Here is a 25967-nt window from a genome sequence, read left to right as displayed (position 1 = left end):
ACAAACATCTGTTATCTTTTTAATAATTATAAAAAGAAGAAATCAGAAATATGTCATTTTTTACTCGTCTGGTAGTTTCAGGGTTAACAGTGCGTTTAAATGTGTTTTGGTTTCACTTTCGTATTTGCTGAATGTTATACTTTCATTGAATCAAAAAACATATTAAGATTTGATTTGCTTAAAACTATGACATTATTCCGGCTGCAGATAATTGTTTAGATATTCTTGTCTCAACCGTAACCCCTTTTCCCTGTTATCTATGCTGACACAGCATTTCTATCTAGCAACCAACCATTTTCGTATTCGTCTTGACGAACAGCTCGTTCATTCATTTTTTAATACGTTCGTTCGTTATTACACTTCCGAATCTTTGTTGAAATTTTAGACGCGGTCGTAACTATGTATATTTTATTTATACACGAAATTCTACGTTCCGGAGAATAAAATGTTTTTATGGACCACTACATTGCGGCGTTTTATATTGTTTCCTTACTTTCATATTTTTTAATTATAATTCGAGGTCTTGACCTACTTCGTTGCACAGTTTATGCAATTTAAGTGGGAGATTTATTTTTATTTCTTAAATTTATGATAATATTTTGTTCTGGTAATGTCTTTTCACTACCTGTAAGTCTACATTTTACTGAAACGTTAAAAATGATGTCAACATTAACGGACAAACATTCAATTACAAGCGAACTTGTATTCATTAGCGAATTCGATATTGTACGACTTCTTCTGCTCATTAAAAATATTATAATGTTACGAACTCCTATTCAAATTACTTAATACAATACAGAATACACTTATTTCCTTCGTGGAGTAATAATGGAAGTATTAAATAATATTCATTAATCTGAAATGAGTTATTCACAGAATACAATTATTTTCACCTAGTTCTCTTTACATTACAGATATTTCGACTGGGTATTGTATTTGACAGATACAATATCCTCAGTGATTAGTTTTAATTAGTTCGCACGTCTCTCCCAAAGATAATAGGAAATATTAATGAGCGTGAAAATATATTATATGGGCATACCTTCATACCTGAATTAATTCGTGAAAATGTAGGAATCAGGTCGGGCATGATAAAATTACTTCATACAAATATATTACTCCAACAAATAATAACAAAAGTCCAAAATATTAAGTGCAACAAACGAAATATAGTTATTTAATTTAAATAAATATTAATACTACTTGTTTGCATAACTTGCAAACAAAAAGTTGAATCATTTAATCAAGAAAAAGTCAGTAAGCATGCGATTTCTTTGTTTCCAAGTGTTCAACAGACTTAAATGTGCAGTTTAATTTCCCACGAAAAAGGTTTTTAATGCTTTCAAGAACCTTCGTTAGCGAGGGATTAAAAAACAAATTAAGATCCTAAAACTTCGGTTTTAATTAAATTAAAACCGAGAGCCTGGATCCCATGGAAAATTGCGACGAAGTTTCTAACATTGTCTTCCCCCGATCGAACAGCGATCATCGCGATAAATTCTCCCCCGGGCAAACCCGGGCTAAATTATTAATCTTATTCGGAATCTAATAAGGGAGGAATAACGAACGTTCGCAGTTTACGTTAGCGTTCGCACGCCGATTAAAACGGTCGGCGAAGTTTTGTCCGGGGCGTCTTGAAACTTTAACTAGTTACGTGTGTAGTTGCGTTTGACGAGTGTACGCGTCATCTTAAAGCTTGAAATGATACCAATTCTTTCAACGATGAATTCCTTATTTTTTTAGATAAACACGCAATCCTTCGTTTTTCTTTGGTTTTTCATTAACACTGAAACTACCGGTCAGACTGACTTTTCCAAATCTTTCTATAGGAACTCTAAAAGTGCAATTGTTGAAGCTTCAACTGACTTATGATTCAGTTTACATGTTATTAAATCAATCTTTTTAGCAATTTCTCAGAGAGGCATCTGATATTCTGCTAGTCATTGAAGAATTAGGAATTAATAATTAGGAAGAATTAGGTAGAAGAATTCAATCGGTCAATTTCAGCCGTTTGGTGGTTCTAGTGTTAAAGTATAACCTACATTTATCCTGCATTCAACGAGTAAATACTTCATTTTTTCATTTCATTGTGCGCAAATGATTTTTCAAACTGTACTCCACAGTTAACAGGTTGATTATTACATCTTGCGTCGGTCGGCTCTCGAGCTTGTTGTCTAGTCACCAGGAAGTTTTCCGATCTATTTCCGGGAATCTTTGTTTTCTTTTTCGGACACGAGTCCACCGAAAAGAAAATCCCGGGAGATTACGTTGCGAAATTGTGTCACAAACGTGTGGATATTTATTCCCCGAGGGGAAAATCCGGTGATTTCATGCATCGCCACCATGGAAATTATGCAACGATTATTTATATCGTAAATCTGTTTTCTTATTCTCCGCACTGTGAAAGTGAAATATATATACACTGTCGGTGAAAAGTCTGGGGCCAATAAAAATGGCAGTTTTTTTTAACTCTAACTGCCACGCCGCTCAAAGTCGGGTGACAGTATTTTTTTCATAAACTTAAATATTAATTTTCTTGGTGACTCGAATGAATCGAATTCTGTTGGATGTATGAGATAAGAATCATAGTAGAGCAATCGTTATGAAGAATATTGACAATAAATTCACCCTATTGTAGATAACATTTCTATATTCCAAACTGTGATATGCTTTTCTTATTTCCTGCCTTTCAAACTTTTCTTCGTCCACCAAAATAACTCTTCCTAAAATATATAAGGACCCCAACCAAAAAGCAAGTGTACTGGGCAGTCAAAGAGTTGAAAGAGAAACCGCCACTTTTTGTAAACAACTTTTATTGGAGACTTGTTATGTATGATGTAAGATTTACAATTTTGTAAGTGGTTCCAAACTTTTGACCGGCGATGTACGTGTATCTTCGGAATCTCATTTTATACAGCCATGCATTAACACTTGCGTAACGATGACATCATGATGCGCGCGGACGAAAATAATGTCCCGGCTGAAATGTGAATTTCGTTTTTCTTTTCTCGGACCGACGATAATTACGTCTGTGTTAATATGTTTACCGAAGGCACCAGTGGTCTCGGTAAATTAATTTTAAAGTGTCCGGCTGTTTAAAAGAAATTTACAGTAAAACTCGGATGATATCTGTGCAGCATTGAGGTAAACGTTTTGTGTAGAGATGGACTTGACATTAAAACTACTATACGTGGTCATTTATAATCATTCATTAACCTGACTCGCGAAGAAGTTCTCGAATGGCTGTTAAAAAAAGTAAATGCCACTCAGTTATTTGAAGTTCAAATGAAATACTATTTTTCTATTATTAATTGTTATACTCTAATCCAGATCTAGACGAATTAGGAATTCTTTGATGTATTAATTAATTTATTATGCATAATAATATAATAATTATTATTTACTATATTAATTAATTAAGGAGCAAAGATGCTTTTGAATAAATTATGAAGGGCAATGTTATCTTAGCGAGCACGGTTATAAAAGAAATCATAGGACGAGGACTTAAACACGGTGGATCAGATTATAATCCAACTAAATGTCAGAGGAAAATGAAAATTAGGGCTTTTATTCTTAACACTAGAATCACAGAGCGTTTAAGATGATTAACAGTAGAACTACCGTATCAGTTAAAATGGCTGTTTTTTTTTGTTTTTTAATTATTGATACCTTAAAAGCATTGCATATTCTAAATGATCTTGAAAATAAATCGCTTCACTTGAATAATATAATGAATGTCTGAAGAAACTGAAAATAATTTATTGTTACAATTTGTATAGGGAATACATATTAATCGTATTAAATGCTCGGTAGTTTTATTGTTAATATGTGGTCCTTATGAAAATCATAACGATAGACTTCTTTTGATTTCTTCATAGATTATAGTATTCAAGTGAAACTACTTATTTTTCAAATCATTTCGGTTATTTCACGCTTTTAACACTTTAGCTACCACTCACTAACTACCAATACGGTTTTCATCATCGTGTAGAAGTGCATATCTTCACTTGCAAAGCTTCGTAACTTGAAAATCAAAGTATAAGGGAATCTCGTGATGTTCTGATTTACTTTGTTTCAAACAAACGTAATTGCAATGGATTATCGATTGTTATTTGAAATCGAAAATCCGATTAATCAGTTAGCTGTTTTTAACGAGTACGCTCGTCATGAAGAAATGGCAAGGTTTTGCGCAATGACGAGTATACTCGTTCAAATCAGTTAACTGGTTAAGGAAATATTCATTTTCAAAACAACCAGTTGTATAGGTATACATTTACTCGAATGAAAATGTTTGACGAAATTCTTTGTTAATGTGAACACGTAAATATGCATACCGGAATGAGGTACACACATTTCAAAGAGGTCGCGATAGCTAATTCATTAATACGTTTGGCGTAGATGCAGTGTTAAGATATCAATAATTGCGGAATAAGACAACAGAAACTCATCATTTTAATGGGCGCGGTAGTTCTAGTGTTAACCCTGTACACTCGAGAGGCGACTTAGTTGCCATTTGGTTTAGTATAATAAAATTATAAAGTTTGGCATTCAATATGGAGTTTATATAATGTGATTATACACGAAATGTTGTAATAAAATTGTTTTATCCCTTGATTCATGTATTAAAGAAAAATACCACTAACATTTCGTTAGAAAATTACGAATATACCTCCCAGGAAAACCTTCGAGTGCAAAGAGTTAACAAATTCCTTCGAAAAGGAACATATGAAATCAATATGACAGATTTTGTGGTAAAAGTGAACATTACAGATATTATGTTAATTGATGAACGAAAATACTTAACGTATCAAAAAGACTAAAAATGAATTCTTTTTAAGATACTTTAACGCATATGTTTCTATCATCGTGTTCCAAATTTCAAATTTATTTATACGACTACTATCGACACGTGTCAGTATTGATGACACAAGTGTAAAAGTATTAATTCTTAACATATCAATGTTAAAAAGATTTTATTTGATATCTATATATATTAACACTGTTTATTCAGTCCTGGTTGCATCTAAATTGTTAATGTAAACTTTGAAAGTTTGTTTTTATTTATTGTGTAGTTGTCAAACTTATATGAATTCACATTCTTTTATAATAATTTCATCATTTTTATAAGAACTTCGTCTCTCCAATGAATAGCTTTTATCGCGGCACGTATCGGCGTATAGGTAAACTATGTTATTGAATAACGCACCACAGTATTTGATTTCACAAAGCGTAATATATAGTTGTAGTTACAACCGTTGTATAATTGTTTTCAAGTTTGCAGACGTTCGCTGCATACGAACCACCAGCGGCGCGTAATATTTCAATAAACGTTTCGAATCCAATCCAGTTACAACTGCAGCATTACAAACTTTGCGTGTTCCCATTTTTAACTGAATATTCCGTATTACTCCGGATATTGCGCATTGTACTCCATCGCACTTAGTTCCCAACGAACGTAAAACTATCGAGAAGATAAGAGAATTCATTTCCGCGAAATATTCAATTAACTTTGGTTTCGCTTTTGTTTGAGCACCTGAACGGCCGCACAGTTTTACGTGACCTGTTTCGCGATCGATGATTATCATTGTGTAACGCTGAACGGGCGCAGGCATTCCAATGGATTTTGCAGTGAACGAACGAAGTGTGATCTACTTCCAAAAAATTAATTTACTTCGTTAATTATGCGGTTGCCTTTGGCTTTAATCGCTTCGGTCTATTTTTTCTGAAAACAATAGGATTACAAAGAATATTTCATCTTTGTTCGAGAAATGATAGGGTAATTCCGTGTGAGAATAGGATATCTCATTGAAATTGTAATATTTTCAATTTTTTTTAGTGGTATACTGAATCTTTTAGAAAAACCTATTTGACACATTGCGTACCGACTAATTCTTAGAAAACTGGCCGGGGATTTTCAATGAGATCAACTTATATCACTATATGTAAAATATTCGAACTTATTGTTATATATATTAAATATTAATCTTATTGTTATTTAATAAATTTTAATTATTTAACTGACGAGAGACTGACATATGCTTCTTTAAAGTATTTAAGACTTCGATACATTCTGTTTTTTATGAAAAGAAATGGTAGATGTTTTAGACAATCTCAAAGTGTTAATAAAAAATTGTCAACCGTTAAGGGTTAAACTGGATCATTTGACTGATCGCCGATACGATTAGTGTTAACTTACGATTGTATTTCGCAGTTACACTTATTATAACTATTTATCATCAATAATACACTAGTAAACGAAAAATCCCCTGCTCTTTCTAAGTCTAGAATTATTCCAAACGATACAAATTGTTAACAACGTAAATAATATTTCATTTGAACTCAGAAGAACCGAATGACATTTACGTTTGTTAAACAATATTGGAAATCTTTGCTACGATCTTGACGCAACATTGTAAGGCAAGGGGGTTGAAGGACCGAAGAAATGTTTTTGTCTTCATTCACACTGTTTCATAATCTATGGGACACACAAAAAAGGCGACGGAGCTACGTCCAGTGAGTATACTAGAGGATGCGTCACAATGATCCAATTCAATTCGCAAAGTTTATTTTCGGTTTGCACAGAGTGCTGTTCTGGCGATGTCGTGATGAAAGATAACATCTTCACGATTCGCCAAGATGGTGAACGTTTATCTTGAGTGCCTCCTTTTAAAAGGGAACGTGTCGAAGTGACACGAGCAGATTCCAATGAAACCTTCACAGAATAAGAAGTATTAAATGCGGTTAATAATCATTGATTTCATTTAGACGTAAACATTCTCTTGTGATTTGGGAATTTTCCATTTTCGAGACGTTCCATTTTGATAATGGAACAAAATAATAGAAGTAATGGTGAACGTTTCGAGAATTGAAATGTTTATTCTGTAAATAGACGGTGGATTTAGTTTAAAAACGTACCGAATGGTACTTTTATTCACACGTACTTAGTTTCTATCGGCTCCCATTTATATTGAAGCGGTGAAAGCAACCCTTAAACGTAGAGGTTAGAAACACGTTCCCTGGAATATCTTGGAACCTGTAGGAACTACAAACATTTTGGAAAACAGTTTCCAAGGTATACAATAAGTAAATGTACTTAAAGTATAGTACTCGTTTACTTAGGATGTCGTATTATTTTCAGTGAATGCAGTGCAAAAATAAAGAAAGAATAGAAAAACATTTAACCACTATTCGTACGTATCTCTTTAGTGCAGTCAAAAGAAAGGTTAATTTTAATATCAGCACATTATGTAAACGTGAGCTTCTAGGCGGATGAGGTTGAAATAAATAAAATAATAAAGAATATATAAACGTTAGTACAAACTATTTAAAATTGCTTAAAATCAATACTGTTTTAACAAAATCAGTTAAAATGAACACTCTACATTTGCTAATACTCATATACGTTACACCCACATGAATTTCATCCTACAGAAAATGCAAGGAAATTTAGCAACGATAAATTCTTTTATAATTAAAAAATAAATCTATTTTATCTACATTCCTTGTGTATATATTTCTCATATACAAACGTAGGATCAATATTTGACCAGAAAAGTGAATAATAAATAAATCAGCAATAAGTAATAGCTCCTGAATGTATTATTTAAACAAATGGCTATGGACGCCCCGGTAAAAAATGTAGAATTTTATTTTGAACAAGGTTTTTCCAGTCCCAGCGGTTTCCAAGATATTCAAATATTCAAATATTCAAATACCCTTTTCATCCCCAATTTCGAGGGCTGTATTTCATTCGAAGTGTATTGTTCTGTTTAAATTTCGTGGAATGTCCGTGGCAGGTTGATGCACGACGCGGCGACTCTTCAAAATACGTAACAAACGCTTTTTCGTGCCATTCGTGATATTTGTTTTTTAACGATATCCATGCGTCATTATCGCGCGCAGGTGATGTCCGTCTTCGTTTGTTTTCAATTTTATTTCGCCGGATTATTCATCCGCGTTGGCCAATTTCTGTTCTGAATAACAACTGAGCGGGCCGCGTTACCAAGGACATGAATATTTCAACAAGATTGCTCACCGTTTCCACGTGACAATGTCGATCACGCAGTCTATCGAGAATCCATCAAAACTTTTCTACTCACCCCATATCTATTTATTATTTGTTGTCCGCCGCAAATGTGCAATCAATATCATTGTCCCTACCCATGGCGAAATAATAATTTCTTTTCTGAAAACTTGCTCACAGAATTATGAACAACGAAATAATTTTAAATATCTCGCATTGTTGCGGAAAAAAATGAATATTAATGATTATTGGAAAACGAAGCTCGTGAACCTATAAATAATTATTAACAAAATACATTTCAATTTAGGTCTGATTTTTTACGTTATTTTACTATAAATTAAAAGTTGCAGCAAGTTTTTAAAAATCTATTTTAAGACTTTTGTGGAGACAGTGCTTGATAAACAGTTCAAAGATGTTTTTAAAATGCAGAAGCTACTAATTTTATCGAAATTTAATACTTCTGAGAGAATTAAAACACGTACTGTCTTTAATAACTTTGGACATTGTTTCATATCGCTCAGTGCGTGCTATTTTAATCAAGGAAGAGAATGAACGGACATTAAATTGAATTCACATAATCCTCTAATGAAGATAACATTGTTTTATTACAATGGGGCCGTTCTTATCTGACTTCTTTCATGATTACTGAAAATTGTACCGGTTCATACGTATGTGATAATTGAGGAAATACTCAATTTGTCTTATGTTTTATTCGTATGCTTCAGGTAGCATTAGGTAATTAATATTAAAGTGAAGATATGAAAATGGAGTGAAGTAATTAACATCGTAAAATGTGAGGTAGAATTTCATTACCAAAGATAATTACACAAATTGTGAAGAAATTGCAGAAGTTGTCAATAAAAGTAAGAAACACAATATTTCTTTTAATAATACGGAAAATATTACCGTAAGTAAAATTAAATAAAAATCTAACTATCTACAATGAAAATAGTGAAAACTAATTTTTGTTGGTGTTAGAAAATTAGTTCCTGCAACTGGAATGGATAATTGCTTAAATGAAAAGCAAACTGTTGCAAGAAATCCTCGAGCAATGATTTTAAACTGTAAAAACATGGTGTTTTTATCGAGGAATAAAAGTTTATCTCTAACTAGACGATAAAAACAATTACAAAATTAAGTCTTAATTAAAAAAAAATTGTTAAATGGAGCGACACTTACTTTGCTCTTTACTCACTTTGATTGACAAATTAATTATGAAATTAATCGTATACCTGCGTTGAAGGATTTATAATTTAGTAGTCAAAAACAGAAGTCGGTTCTATGAATACCCAAACAAAACTATAAATTTTGATGGCCTGAATTTCAAAATAAATAACAATATGTAAAAGATAACAAAAGATGTAACAATATAAGTTATGTAATCCTTTGTTCGAAAATTCATTTATTCAAACGTTTATATCCATCAATTTGGTAATAGTATAAGAAAAGTAATTTTTTTTTTATATCTATCAATTTAGTAATAGTATAAGAAAAGTAATTTTTTTTTATATCTATCAATTTAGTAATAGTATAAGAAAAGTAATTTTTTTATTCGAAAATTCATTTATTCATACGTTTATATCTATCAATTTAGTAATAGTATAAGAAAAGTAATTTTTTTATTCGAAAATTCATTTATTCAAACGTTTATATCTGTCCACCAATTTGGACACGTGTCGACGTACATCGATTTTTAAATGTAATTACGTGTGTTTCCAGTGCCACGATTGGATTTGGATAGTCTCGAAAGTGGATACCACGGGCTGGTGAAGGAAAACGAAACTCTGGTCGAGGTCACACCACAGATACGAGCTTTGGGTGCGAAAGTCTGCTCCTTCCGTATCGCCAACAAACATCACGGCGAAGCACCCTTCGAGATTGTTTTAAAAGAGAAAGGAATCGCAGAGCTGAGAGCGCTGCGAGTTCTGAACTGTGAAAAACGTCGTAACTACAAGTTCGACATCGAGGCGGTTGGCTGCAATGGCGCGCTATCGGAGAAGTATGAATCGCATGAAACGAATTTCAAACTTCCGCGAACGCTTTTTAGCCTCCGCTAACATTTCCCGCGAATTATTACTGCTACCGGGGCTCGTATAATCAAATTGTTCTTATTCGAATTACCGGGGAAACGTAATCTCGCGAGAATGGAAGTTTTCAAATAATTTTATACAGCACTTTTACGCACAGCTACACCGCTGAATGCTTACAGAAAGATTCCAACCGTATTACGACAAAGTTTTAAGCTTCCTATTAACTGTAATTTTACTTATTCGATTATTGAATCTTCGGGAGTAACGGGATTCTCAGAAATCCTCTAAAGCTCCGTCCCTTTTGGTTCATCAGCGACTCTTTCAATTGCGAATTAGAACTTAGAACTGCGTTCAACCCTTTCATCCATGTATTTTTTTCAATATATCAAAGAGATGGCCAAGGACAGCTGACTTCAAGTGAAAGCTTTTTAGTGAAAGGAATAAGATAAACACTAATAAGAATAATAATTAGATATACTAATAATAATAATGAATGATCCTTTTGATGCTGGGGGTGTTACAATTATGTACCAGTAGGGTTTATACAGGCCTATGCACAAAAATATTTTACAAACTATACAATGCCACTGGAATAACGAATTTTGGAAGATTCGTTAAGGTTCCCATACACGCTGAAACCTGCAGCGATGGGTTCGAGCTTTTTCTACTTTTTGAGTGCAACATGTATTATGAAACTTTAGAAGACAAACCCATCACTTGTAGCGATGCATCGTAGGTTTCTACGTGTATGGGGGCTTTTAAAGTAATATCCTACAAATAATGCAAGTCATTCAGATAATCATTTTGTTTATCTTTCAGAACGCACCGCATAAAAATCTCATTACAAATTTATCTAGCAATTGTACGTTGACCGCGATATTAATATGAGTATACGCGTCATCTTAAAACGATACCAATTCTTTCAACGCTGAATTCTTTATTTCTTCGCCAAACATGTATTTGTCCTTTGCTTTGCTTCGGTGTTTCATTAAAACATACCGCGTAGCATTCGCGTTTGACGAGCGCACGTTTCATTTTTTCCGATTAAAATTCGGCGAGAGCTCCCCTTCGTTACAACAGAATTTCTGTATTCTTCATCTCGCAGGAAAATTTTCCAGCCGAGCACTCCGATTCGCGTAATCTCGCCGTTGTCCGCACTATTGCACAGCACGTGGCGGCGCGTTACGTATTGTTGGTTTAATGACGTTGTCGCACCTGAACGTGTATACAGAATTCTTCCCGCGGAGGGGGTATCCTTCAAGAAGATAAGGAGCGTATTCTGCCGACACAATGGGACGCTCCGGCGACATATGGCCAACGGAGGGTTTTGTTCCATTGGAGGCTGGCATCGGGTATCGACTTCGCCGCGCGCGCTAACGTAATAATTGGGTTGCGCCGGAAGCCGACGTCAGATTTTTCATGTTTCCTTTCGATTTTCGACGGCCGGCTCGATGCCGTTCTCAAATATTCAACGTTTGTTAATAAAAGAACCTCTTAAAGGCCCCTTTGGAAAGCTGCTTAAGTGGAACAGTAGTTCCTCCGATGTTCGTCCCACTTTCCGCCGGGTTATTCGCCCTGCGGGGGAATCCTCCCTGTGTCTGTGTGTGTCTGTGTGTGTGCGTGTGTTTTTTTTTTCGTTTATTCGACACGGGAAAATCTCGACCCGGCTGCATTTTTATGAAATTTATTCCCATTTGCATTTTATATGGATATTACCGGCCGATCGATAGCGTTGCTTCGCGATGAAAATCGGCTTCGTACCTTTCCGCGAACCATTTTTAATCACGCCGCCTAACTGATGGACTGATAGCGGGCGTGTCTCAAATTTCGTGATGTTAACCCCTGTGATTTCTTTTTTAAATCCTTCTGACCTGATTCTCGTACAGAATTACGCGCACTTAACTGATAACAAAAAATTCATATTCAATGCATCACCGGTAATGGCATCTATTTTCAATCAGATATGGTGGTACACTATTTTTCTGATTAACGTAGGCTTAAAGCAAGGGTGTATACATGGTTGCTTGTTATATTTTGAATATTTTATTATATATTAAAGGTGACGGAACAGTGTACATTATAATGTGCGTTAGGTTCGAAGGGCTCAACTGTGATCGACACAATTACTTTGTCAGTAATGATTTATTTAAATGAAAGGAAAATTCTAGACATTCTACCTACTCGTTTGCTCTGAGGAATAATACTGGATAACCGAAAGACAATATTTAATTTGAATTTAAATAAATTTAGTAATGTTTATGTTTGATAAATTCTGTTTGAAATCAGATCAACTAACCTTCATTATAAGAGAACTCGCTTAACACTTTGATCGGCTGAATTATAAGCGTGTAAATTGTTAGTGTTAAATAAGTTTATATATTAGTGCACTGAAAAATAATATTGAAGGTAACAGTCTGCTTTCGAGTCAAATTAGCCTGAACGGTGTAGAAAAGTTGAAAACATCTGAATGAAATGGTAATGTTATTTGATCGCCAATCGTTTAGTAACATTCTCATCAAGATATGCAGGTCGAATGACACGGAAGTTAAAGTTTTAGTACACCAATTCCAAACAATTTTCCACTTTTCAAATTCTAGATTATTGGTCGTCGAACCGTCGAATAAACCGAAGCCCGCAGTTAATACTTTGTTCCTCTTATATTCTTTTTATTGCACTCGATGTGGCTATGAAACAGTTTATGGCGATCAGGTCAATAGAAACGAGAAAAGCTCGATAAACGCTCCCGCGTACTGTTATTTGTTCTTCAATGATCTCAAGATATCGTTACTTTTTATAAAACGACACTGTTCTAAGGTAGAGAAATTGATCATTTCTTAAATCTATATGTACTATGTCATGCAATTTTCGCAGTTTCAAATACTAGTGCATTCAATTGTGTTTTTCTAATACATAATAGAAAATTCGAAAATATTATCACAAGGAATAATGTTACACCAGATACTGTAAATATAAGAAGCTTGAAGTAATTTTATAGAATTATTGGGAAAACTATTTTACCAATTCGATCATGGCTACATTTGTTTGCAAAATTTTCGATACACTTACCAAATTTCAAATATTAAACGGCAAAAATGAAGAGTTTCAAAGATTTTATGAATATTCTTTTATTTATTACGTAAAATTTAGTTAGGCCTTAAAAAGATATTTTTTATGAAAAAATAAACAGACCTAAAACATGCTACAATACGTTATTTAATGTTTACAAAATATTCTTTGTGTTCTTTTAAACATGTAAAATTTGGCTACTGTGTTGAGTCTTTTTATAATTGCCTGTATATACATATTTATTTAAACAAAATTCGGTATTGATAATAAACAACTTACGATTAACAATCTATGGCTGCAGCAGAAATACTGAAATACTGAAAAATTTAGTTAAACAATTTGAATGGATATTGCAAATTTTATTATTATCAGGCAGCTGTATATCATTTTGGATTTTAATCATTACACAATCTCTTGTTTAGATAAAGTTTAAATAATAAACATATGCGTGTTGCATGCGTTGCTATGTCGCTTATATAATCTAGGTGAAAGTACATCTAACGTACTTCCTTTTCACGCTGTATTTTCATCGACCAGGAGCTACATTATTTTTATTTGTGCAAGACAGGCGCCATTCTTATGTTGTAGTAATAAAGAATTATTTTGTATTCTGCTACTGGAGCAAAGCCATTAACTTAAACAATTCATCACAATGCCCTCTTTATGTTGTTTGAAGCACGAAAAGTAATAAAAACTCTCTATTGACTTTATGAATATAAGAATAAACTATTTCTTGTTATTCTTTTTAATAATCTAGTGAATTAAAATTCTTTGTTGTTATAATTGCATTACCATGGATAAACTTTTATTTATTGGTCAACTTAATGATGTCTGACGTTAATTTAATGTTGTAATAAGTTGCTTTTACAAGTTCCTCTTATTTACTTAAATGCTTGGCTTGTAAGCATTTGTTTATTGAAACACTTGTTTTCTCTCAGTGGAAACACGTTGTCTTTTAATTAATTTGAATTCAGGGTATTCTGCAATGTGTTAACTTTTTCTACGTGAAAAAATTAATCGGAAGCATAGAGCAAAATTTGTTTATCTGAAACCTTGTTTTCGAGGAAAAACAAATATGAATATTTGTTGGAGAAATAATAAATTGAAAATGTAGATTGAAGTGTTTGTATTAAAAAATTATATTCAAAATAAATTTCATTCTACAGGTTTTTATTTATTTTTTCATATAGAATATTTTTCTGTCGATTATTCAATTCCTTTTCAATCGAGACAGTGAAATATATACATACGTGTATACGCGACAAAAATTTTGTATTCTGAAAAATTGTATTCGTATTCTCAAAAAATTTGTCATGTTCTTCCTGGTTACAGAACATCCTACATGCGGCATGATCTTGGGGAAACTTGCCAATAATTCCATTTACGTAACTAGATTTCCTTGAGACACATTTTTTGCCGTTCTCACGGCAGCCTACTCGGCCTATCATACTCCAAGTATGCTAAGATAAAATCGATATTAATTCATGCAGTCTCCAAATGTGCCCATTTTCTTGAAATTTCAAGTTTACGAATGACATTTTAGAAACTGATTGACACTATATATTTTATTAACACTTAACTGATGCAATTGGATGTCTAAAACTCGACGAAACTTTTTAAACAAGCGATATTCGTGTAGTTTTATAAAAAAAAATACAAGGTTTTGACGATATTAATCGTTAATTGTAAAATTTGTATAGTTTTGTATCTTCTTCCATTTATTTCATCAGTACATTACAGAATAATGTTATTTCATAAACGTTTTTTAGTCTTTTACTGGATATAGATTATTCTATTAGAGAGACACAATGCAACACGCAAATCGTGTATAACAATACCTTATTTTCTTATCATGTTCTTTCCGTAATTAAAATGAGTTCAAAGGAAAAGGCACATTATGCAAAAGAAAGTAATTAAAATTTTATTCTGTTGGGCATTCTGCAGACAAAAGCTTTACATAAAGTGTTTGGGGAAGGCGTGTTTTTAATTTTTTGGTGATACGTACCCTTTGTTTTTCATTTCACGTATCAGATAAACAATTTCACGTTTTAATTACCCTAATGAAAAAAATTGTATATTCCTTTCAACCAATGTGCATTTTTCGCTTTTGTGTTCTGCAATAATCTGTCACAGTAGAAAATGGCTAACATTGTTTCACTTTTCTATAAGGAATACCGTTTGTGTAAGATAAAAGTTTTGCCAACAAATTTAAAATAATCAACGTGTGAGAAGTTCCAATTATGTCTATAATAAAAGTAAAATAATTATTATTTAAAATTTCCCGAAAACTTCACGAACTACCGAGCCTCGCAAACTTAATTTCTTGATCCTTAATTAATTCATTCAAATTAATTCAATTCAATTCAATAATTAATATTTGACTTCTAACTTGATTCAAAATTAATTTCTTATTGTAATTCAAGTTAAATTAATGCCAGTTTGTTAACTTTCCGTACTAACACAGTTTCTAACATTGCTCAACATTGAATTCATAGAATATTAATTTATTACACATTAATTTTCATAAACATTATTTAATAAATGTTTGTCGATTTTGATTGATGAAATTGTAAAATTATGTATACTAATCCTTTGTCTTTGAAGCTCTAATTTCTAAGGTTTATAGGTCCTCCATTGTTCTAAGAACAATACAATAAATGTCCATAAATCTAGTGTTGAAAGAAACTCCCATAAAATGTTTTTATGTTCTGTAAATCTGATTGTAAGTTTTAATGTTGGCCCATTTGTATTCTTCCATTTGTTGCCTTAAACAGACATTTCAAAAGTTGAATAAAACTTTTTTATTTCGAAGAATTCGTATACAGCTGTAAACATTTCTTTGTTGAAAAGGCATCTGCAAGTGATACTACACTTTTATTACTTACTTTTGTAGCAGGTGTATTATACGATTGCAGCAAGTGGCCAAGTGAATGCAACGTTCAACGAATTCTTCCTCTGCAACATAACTATTTTCCTGGCGCCTCTGCACTCGCGAGAACTGCTAATAAAAACCTTGTTTACGTTCTATACGTTACTACAGTATTTAGAAAAACTGGAATAATATATTGCGTAGCTTGCGAATCGTAAAACTTTATCAATGTTTGATAAATACTGCATCTAATCAGACAATAGATATATTAATGAGCGTGTATACCAACTGAATAAAAATTTGTTCGGTCCTCATTCTGACAAATTCGATGATTGTTATCGAATTCTTATGTAGTTCAACTCTTATGTTGGCAACGACCTAACCAAAATGTCTGCATTTATTCAAATTTGATTATTGCAATATTTTTGCATAAATTCTTTAATTTCGAAGTAAAAATCGACGTGAAATTGTTGTTTGTCGTTGAATTTATCGTTCAATATTCCTGAAAACATTTCATACGTATTTCATTTTCTAACAAGAATAATATTTTATTATCCAAAATTCTTATTTTCAGCGTGTTATTCTTTCTACAAAATTTGAACGTTATTTTAAGCGTTCTTCTTGACGTTACCTCGTTGGCAAACATGTTTTTCAATTTCTTTGTTAACGGTACAATTGAAAATACTTGAAAATTTTATTTGAGGCTGTAGCATAGGTAGCACACCCCGGTCGTTGCACCATCAACTTTTATTAAATTCACAATACCTTTTACAGAAAAACAACCCCCAAGCGTTATCGAGCCGACACCCTGTTTAACGGCTCACTGAATATTTCGGATGCTGAAGCGGTTCGGCGATTTACACGACACTCTGCTTCTTCCCTTTTTGTTCCATAGTTCGAATTTCAACTCGTCAGACCATATGATACTTTTCCCATATGGAGTTCTTTTTGTTTGTAAAATCGCACACCGGCATTCTGTGTATTTTTAAAAAAACACGAAATATTTTCCTTCAAATGCCAATATTTTAATCCACGTTTTCGTCCTTCTATCTTGTAAAAGCAACTATAGATTCAATTTTTCTATTTATTTATAAATTTATATTATAGTACTTTCTCAGAATTTCCATTAACATATTAATTTTACGTATGTGTATTAATATGTTTATATATTAATCTGTCTTATTATCTACTTTAAACGTTTCTGCTTACATACAGTTCCTTCAAGTATAAATTCATTAGTTTTACGTTGATTATCAATGCCTGGTGGAGGCATGTATTAATATAAAGCCAACGATCTACATACCCCTATTGTTTCATAACATTATTATTACGCGAAAGCTTTCGAGCCCGCCTCCGTATCTATTAGTTACAGAAAACGGGCCATTAATGCAATAGAATCACAATCCACCGCGAACGGGCCGATAAACCCAGATAAATAAACCTGAAACACAAGTTACCCCGAAAAGCAGATTATAGTTAAAAGTTCGTACGCCGAAGCATCGGTCCCGAGCGTTAATTTCGGCGCTGTTAGGCAAACATGATACGATTGTTCGACGCGTTGCTCGAGGGACGCCATTAAAGAACCATTTCCATTTCATTTTAGCGCGACGGTGCATATTACTGTTGTGGACGTGAACGAGTATGCACCGCAATTCCTGCAACCAGCCTATGTCAGCACGGTAGACGAAGGTCGTCTGTACGAAGAGGTGGTCCGCGTCGAAGCCTCCGACAGGGACTGCACCCCGAAGTTCGGCGATGTCTGCAAATACGAGATCTTGACTGCCGATCAACCGTTCATCATCGACAATGAAGGAGCCATACGCAACACCGAGCCATTGGACTACGAGCGTTCGCACAATTACATCTTGAGCGTGGTAGCTTACGACTGTGGCATGAAACAATCCGCCCCGGCCATGGTAACCGTTAAGGTGAACCGTGTCTGCGCCCCCGGCTGGAGAGGAATCCCGGAAAGGGTTGATTACGCCGCCGACGTATGTTCCCAGCCGTTGCTTCCCTCCGCCAGGCTGGACCTTTGCGACGCTCCTTGTATCCTGCGTAACGTCAGAGCCACGTTAACCCTCGCCACCGACCACATAGGAAAAGGCTGCGACCGCGACACGTACGGCGTACGCAGTCAACGGAAATTGTGCGGCGCGTCCCGCGACAGCGTCGATTTATTGCCAACTCCTGGGCCCATGACTTCCTGGACAGCGTCTCTGTCGCGAGACGAAGGCAGGGAGGCTGACGAAATCTTCGAATTCGACGGCGTCGACTCGGCAGCTATCGTACCCAGCGATGTGCTCGAGCACACCTTGGCACAGAAATTCACCATCGGGGTGTGGGTGAAACATCGACCCCGCCCCAGGCAAGATCCCCACGTTAAGGAACACATTTTATGCGCGGCCGACGATCACAGTAAGTTTCTTGCTTCTTTTCCTTCCTCTATTGTCTCTCGCTTGTTTCTTCTCATTGTCCCCGCTCGCTTCCCGCGCGACTAATTAACTCTTCGAATTTGCAGAAATGAATAGACATCATTATGCCATGTTCGTCAGAAACTGCAGACTGATTTTGCTACTCAGGCGTGATTTCTCGGAAGGCGACCCTAACATTTTCCGGCCCGCCGAATGGCGTTGGAAGCTTAGTCAAGTGTGCGACGACAAGTGGCATCATTACGCGGTGCAGGTCGATTTCCCGCACGTCACCCTATACGTCGACGGAGAAGAATGGCGTACCGACGAGAAGAACCCCGAAGTGATCGACGATTGGCCGCTGCATCCCGCGAAAGGCGTCAACACGACCCTCGTCGTCGGCGCGTGCTGGCAAGGCTCTGACAATAAAACGAAACACCACTTCCGCGGGTATCTGGCTGGACTCTCGGTTCTGGTCGGTCGGAACGAGAAGCCGGACGTCTTGTCTTGTCTGCGCCGCTGCCAGGAAGGTATCCGCGTGCCGTCGATGGACCTTCTCCAGCCGGGAACACAGCTGCTGACCAATTCCGATTTAACCGAGGTACGAATCGACGGAGACAATCGCACCAACGTCGAGACCCTCCTCCGTCGTATCGGCTATTTCAACTCTAGGCGTTTCCCGACACCGGGCCGTCGCAATTTCCGTCTAGAAACTACGATTGTATGCGAGGGTAGCGAGAACAATCCGCTTCCGGTGCCAACGGTTCAGTCGTACGTTACAGTCTTGCCGCCACCGCGCCCTGGTATAACCGTGAACGGCACCGGTTACGTAGCTAGGGAGTACGCAGACTTCCGCTTGGGCGTGCGCGTGTTCCCGGATGCTCGTGTCACTGCCGGTTCCGCGGCTAGGCTGGATGCGTGCGCGGTCAGCGTGTATCCCAGCCTGAACCCCGACCACGAGAGTTTAGGCTTACCTGGCGATGCTCTGCGTAGATTCCATTCTATCACTGCGCGCGTCGATCGCGACGGTGTCGTGCTTTCCGGCGCGGACACACCTTACAATTATCAGCAATTGATACGTTTGATCATGTACACGAACCGCAAGCCGGCTTATTATCTCGACCGCGTTTTCAAGCTGACCTGTTCCGAGCTCAGCGGTCGGTTCGCCAGCAACGAGTACGTGCAGACCTTGGCCGTTATTCATCCGAAAGAGAAAACCACCGCCGTTCCTCATTCGACTCCGGACGAGCCGCCTATCGCTAGAATCGTGGAGCCTGTCGCTGGTCACGTACAGTTGTCTCCTCATCACGCGGACTTGCCGGAGGAGTACTCGACGACTGTCCTCCGCGAAGGGAATAGGGGTTTCGGGGCGGGTGGTAGTCATGCCGTGACGATCGTTGCCGCCGCTTGCATTTGTTTCTTGCTGTTGATGGCCGTGGTCGGAGCGGCCAGAGTTAGGGGAGCCGCGAAACGTCGACGATCCGCTGGCGATGAACTGGCCGCCGAGACTGAGATGGCTTGGGACGATTCCGCGCTCGCTATTACCGTAAATCCGATGGAGAGGCTCACGGAACACGATTCTCATCATCAGAGCCAGAGAGACGAGGATGTCGATGATTCCGGTAGCTCCGATTCGGAGGATGGATCATACAGAGACGACGACTTAGATACCTCCGACTGCGAGAATGATTGCGAGTTGAGCAATGGTCGGCATCGTCGCCACACTTCGCCTCATGATTTGGAATGGGATCATCGTGATGTTTAAATTACTAACCTTCCTCTGCATTCACCATCCCCTTTCTTTGTGTGGTGATTAAGTGGAGTACTAGCTCACATTGCTTTCCATTGTTCCCAATCGAAAGACCATTTTACAAATTTTTTTTTCTTCTCTCTGTCTCTCTCTATCTCTCTCTCTCTCTCTCTCTCTCTCTATCTCTTTCTATCTCTATCTCTACTTCCCTTTCGTTTTTTGTCTTTTTCTCGCAAACGCTTCGCAACTCATATAAAATGCATATATGCTATCCTATATAGCGAGCTTCGAGTAAAAATTACTACGGACCGTCGCCGATACTTTTTTTCGCGACGTTCGGACCTCAGCGTATCCTTTTAACGATATTTCGATTTTTGATAAACCGATTCGATATTTTTATGTGACCGCGCGAGCGTCGTATTATAATATCCGTCCCCATACATGACATTGGCATCGTGAAACGTTAATGCACCAACTAGTTAGTACTCTCCTTAAAAGCCAACAAAATTTGTAAGAGTGCGGGACGCTTTATCGAATAGTTAAACTCTTTGTATCTACAACATGTCGCTGATGTTGGTAGGTGAAAGATACACGTAAAAGAAAGAGAAGAAACAGTTCAATTTATCGGGAACACTCTCGGTAAATGTGGAAAAGAATTAATTTATATTTGTCACTTATTACTGCTAATTATTATAATTATAATAATATTATTGCAGCTGCTATTATTACTATTATTATTACTATTATTATAATTATTATAATAATTATTATAATTATTATTTTTATTGTTGGTAGTAGCAGGACAAGGGAACTTTTTTATACTTTTAGCTGTCTTTTTTGACGTTTATTCTATTTTATTCTATTCCACTATTACTACTATAAATTTAACTAACGCCGACTATATTCGCTATCATTATAATTCTCGTTGATGCGCAGGTCGGCCCGATAACGTAACTTCTTGGATCTGTTGAACGTGTTAATTTAATGGAACCTATTACTTCCTTACTTTTAAAAGAATCTTAAAGTCAACGTTTGATCTCATAAATGTATATTTTTTATTCGTAACGACCGTGTCTCTTGTGTTGGGGACCCGTTTTCGTAATTAGTATTCGGAAACACGAAGTCATTCGAAGTACGTGAAAATATTCCTGGATCGGTATCGCGTAAATCGGGCTGAACCTAGACCACGATACTTGCCCAGTCTCACGATTTTATTTTTAAGCAAAAAGAAAGAACAAAAAAAAAAGAACACTATAAGGAAAAGACGAACCTGTAATAATTTGCACAATGTTCCTTCCTAATCAATCTATAAACTCTTAGCTCTTAGTAAGGACATTGCCGCGCATCTTATGATAGTGCTTCACCATTAAGTACGGTATAATATCATATCTGTATACATGTGTGCGCATGCATATAGATTTGTATGCGAATTCATTGCGCATACAGACTGTATGAAGTACATGTGTATGTGCATGAGACACGTGTACTTACATATACATACAGTGTCCGATCATTATTCTGTGGTGAGAACAGCCATCCGCGCGATGAACGATAACAGATGGATAACATGACTATTCTAAATAATGCGCAGCGATCAACCTCTGAGGTATATCGTTTGTTATTTTTTAAAGAATTATTGTGCAATCACTCTTTTCATAGAGAAACTGATTTTTACGTGCCTTTATGCAAATTAGTATGTTGAATTCTACTCTATATTTTAATAGCGAAACACGAAACTGATTTCCCATATCAGTATCTCGCATGTTAGGTGTACCGCCCGGTAAGCTATCGGAGGCAACTGCTCTACTGTTGTTGTATTTTAAACATTAACTGTTAGAAATGGCATAGGTCTTAAGCAACAGGCGCATAGAGATATCGGCCAATCCATTGACGCGACGGTTTTTTACGTTGTACACCGGGGGAATTACACGCGCTCGCGGATAAACGTATCGCACGCGCTGCGCGTGTATCCTATTTTTCGTGATCGTGGCCAGAAACGGCCGCGCGGACGTAAAGAATCGTTGGTCAATTCGAACGCCACCGTGTACGTGCAATGATCCGGCAGGATATTAATTCTCGATGAATGATCTCGTAATTGACTGCGCATTTATACTCGCTACGAAGTAATGAGAGGATCTTGTGTATGTATTTATGTATTTAGAGTTATACCGACCGATCGAATATTTAGTACTGAAAGTTTGTGTACGGATATCTATATTCATAGAAACTATATGAACAATTTATTTTTCCAACGAGCATATCATATCATTTTTATAAGGGATTTGTCGGAAGTTTGAAAACTTTTCGTAAGAGCTCCTACCATAGCTACTCGCTATCGTGATGTTACTTGCCATAATCGCGACTTATTTCTCGTCCATCCTAATCTATCCACCCAGACCTCACCCCTTCGACGGAACATGTCATTTCATTTCTCTTTTAATGCTCTGACAAAGATGCACACGCTGTCTTTATACGTTGTTTAAGCTCGGATTGGAAACGGAGAGCCGGCACTTCGAGCGTTTCAAATGTCGCGAACGAACGGGGGCGAAGCCGAGAGAACAGAAAATTCGCGCGAAGGGGACTAAAAAGCTCGCTGAAAGGACGCGAGAGGAAAACATGTGTAGTATGTCGTTGTTTCTCTTGTTCCGTTTTACGACACGTGTACCTACCTACATGCACACTTCGAATCGCTGATAAGTTCCACGCAATAGGACACACGTGAGCGACGAAAAACGAGTCTCGAATATCCAATTTTTTTCATCTGATCTATTTCGCTTCACGGTCTCTGCGAGCGCGCGGCGTTAAGTTACACTCCCAGCCCTCTCTCTCTCTCTTCCCCTCCAGCTCCCTTCGGCGAAAGAACAAAATGCTATCGGTTTAACGTTGGACGTATATTTTACTTATGTACAGTGGAACACTCGGGAAAACGATCCCCGCTTGAACAGAGTTCCGATCATTTCAACGAGAGATGCCCGCACGTTTATCAGCGACCATCGCACGACTTTGCATCCCCCCTCGGTGAACCCTGGGAAATTCATCTGACCGCGAAATTATTCGATACATTCCTTCTCGATCGCACAATACCGCCAGATCCTTTCTTCAGTCTTTTACACGGCATAAGTATGATATCTAAAAGAAAAAGAGGGGAAAAAAGGAAACTGCACAAAAAGTGGAAAACGGTGGCTTTCAAGACCACGTTGGAAGCGGCGCGGTGAACATGAATTGCGGCGGGATTTCGTGTCCGGAAGTCAATCGTCGACGAGGGGCACGGCTTTTCGAAAAGACGCGACGCGACGCGCGACGAACGGATCGCGAGAGGGGAATTGCGTTCTTTTGTTACTCGGTCTAACGAGTCGTTCGGAAGAAGGTATCAAGAAAGACTCCTTTCTCGTCTGGTGACGACGATGTCCGGTGAAACGGGAAAAAACGATGTAACGGAGAAAAAGAAATGGGAAAAGCGACACCGCTGCAACCTAACTAGGTGTACACATTTGCTCTAAAGATGTACTTAATTATATAATTATGGGGAAGAAAGGAACTACGCAGAACAAAACCAACTAGATTATACTATTATAATATATATATATATAGATATATATTATATATATTATACATAAAAATATATCTAAGCTGTTTGCAAATGATGATGATGATGACGGTGATGGTGGTGATGATGATGATGATGATGATAATGATGATGATGATGATGATGATGATGATGATGATGGTGGTGTTGATGATGATGATATGATGATGATGATGACGATGATGATGATGATGGTGGTGATGATGATATAAAAAAATGGAAATGAACAGAAACAGAGAAATGAGAAAAAGGTATGAATTTGTAATGTATTATTGTATTTTGTAGGCAGCTAGTGTACGTATACATATGCACATGTACTCGTGTATGTATGTTTACGTATATAAATATACATACTCTTCGACATTTACACGTACCGTTCGCCTAAATAGTCAGCAGAATACATATTTTGAATTTGATCGCGGTTCGATCGGGGAACGTTCGGCCGAGATTCGTGACGGTCGAACCTGACCGAATTCAATCATCCGCTGGTCATCGTTCCCCGGCTGGACCGTTCGACCTTTTGGACTCTGTTAGAGCACCTGGGGCGCAAGACAGATTGCACACGAATACGTTCACCATTGATCCGAAAAAAAGAATGAATAAGAAATGCGCGGTACGTACAGATCACGCGATTCGAAACTAAAAGAAAGGGAAAAAAAACGAGAGACAATTCGGAATGAATTCGCGCGCGTAGATAGGTACGTGGTCTTCACACGCATGCAACTGGGCGATGATTAAACGTTTTACGAATGGAAAGGAAGAAATGGAAAAATAAAGAAAATAAATCAATCCTACGGTGACGTTGTAATGAATGGAAATAATCAACTACCGACTAGCTAGGCCGTAAATGAAATGCGTTTACGTGCCGACTAAATTCCCTCCCATCGCAGATTGATTGTGTGTTAACTAATAAGATTAAGTAATTGATATAGTACAGTTAAGGAATTTAATTAATATGAATAACGATACTATCAGTACGCTAAGCACGTTTCAACGTTGTGACGTGGTGGTATATAGCTAAGGCGAAGTTTTATGACACGGAATTTTCGGTTCAACGTGACACACTGAGCTGCTCGGCGCGTCTGCACTCGGGGACGCACAGAAACGTCAAATTACCTTGTTATTTCCGCAACTGAAGAATCGTTCGACAAGAGAAATATTAGCAATAGACTATATACACGTGACATTAACACACAGAAGACACTCGACACCGCGGCCGCATATACACGCTGCACAGGCTAGGAAAGTGAAATACTATCTATAACGACATATTATAAATAACATTAAGACGTCAACTGTATTTGTTTAATAAAGATGTACATTCGAAAAAGCGACACAAGCTGTTTTCCAGTCAGTAGGACACATCTGAATTCTACTGTTCGTAAATTGGGGGATGCCTGCTATTGGATCGGCAACTTTATGTTGCATATTATACTGGAAAGTGGAAAAGATACTTTTCAGATCAAACTGAACGTGTAACAAAGTTGATTTACTAATTTTCTTGGCGAGAAATTAGTATGTCCTATCGGCTGAATTATAGTTTAATATTAACTTTTCCTTTCTAATTTTGGATTATTTATATGCTTTCCTTTGGTGGTATCTGTTAGATCATTATATTGATGTATATTTATTTAAGGAAGATATTTTTTTTAAAGAGTTTCTAGAATATTAAGTATCTTTTTCGAAAGGTCCTACAAAATTTGGTACTTAATTATGTCATTGTATTTATTATAAAAAAATCTGACACTTAATTATCTTACTATATATATTATGCATTTATGGCTTTATTTTGCTTACCTATTTTCTTCATGGAATGATTATACCGGACTTTCTAAGTACATTGGATATTTAATAAAATAGACCAATGCTCTTTATAAATGACAGAATGTTTTATTTCTGTATGCATATGTATCCCTTATATGCAAAAAATATTAGGATATTTTTAAATTAAAATTATTTGACATGTTAACAGCATTAATTGTATGCCTATACAATTACTGCTACACAATGGGATTTTAATAAGTTCTCATTAAATAAGTATTAAGTTAATATTTTTATATGCACTTAAATACGTATCATATATTTACAATTAAACATACATTTTGCAAAACGTAAATGAATGTATACGTTAGCAATAATTATAAATAATGATGTCTGATAAAAGCTCATTAATGGTAATTATTTACTTTTCTATGCAAAATATTTTGAATTTTTTTGATAATTAAATCATATCTG

The 25967-nt window shown here is 36.3% G+C and overlaps 1 protein-coding gene across 1 annotated transcript in view; it reads left to right on the top strand.

The window, feature by feature from the left end:
* The window catches only part of Cals (calsyntenin 1), a 29713-nt gene extending 8318 nt beyond the window's left edge, over positions 1-21395 (top strand). Inside the window, exons 2-4 of the mRNA XM_031981271.2 lie at positions 9743-10022; positions 17592-18403; positions 18507-21395. Of these exons, the coding sequence (XP_031837131.1) occupies positions 9743-10022; positions 17592-18403; positions 18507-20161 (2747 nt within the window). The 3' untranslated portion in view covers positions 20162-21395. The remainder of the gene's footprint in view (positions 1-9742; positions 10023-17591; positions 18404-18506) is intronic.
* Positions 21396-25967: the final 4572 nt, after the last annotated feature.

The sequence above is a fragment of the Nomia melanderi genome, chromosome 14 (assembly GCF_051020985.1).
Source record: "Nomia melanderi isolate GNS246 chromosome 14, iyNomMela1, whole genome shotgun sequence".
NCBI lineage: Eukaryota > Metazoa > Arthropoda > Insecta > Hymenoptera > Halictidae > Nomia > Nomia melanderi.
Note: the sequence above shows the minus strand (reverse complement) of the source record. Positions and strands in the feature narration are given on the sequence as shown.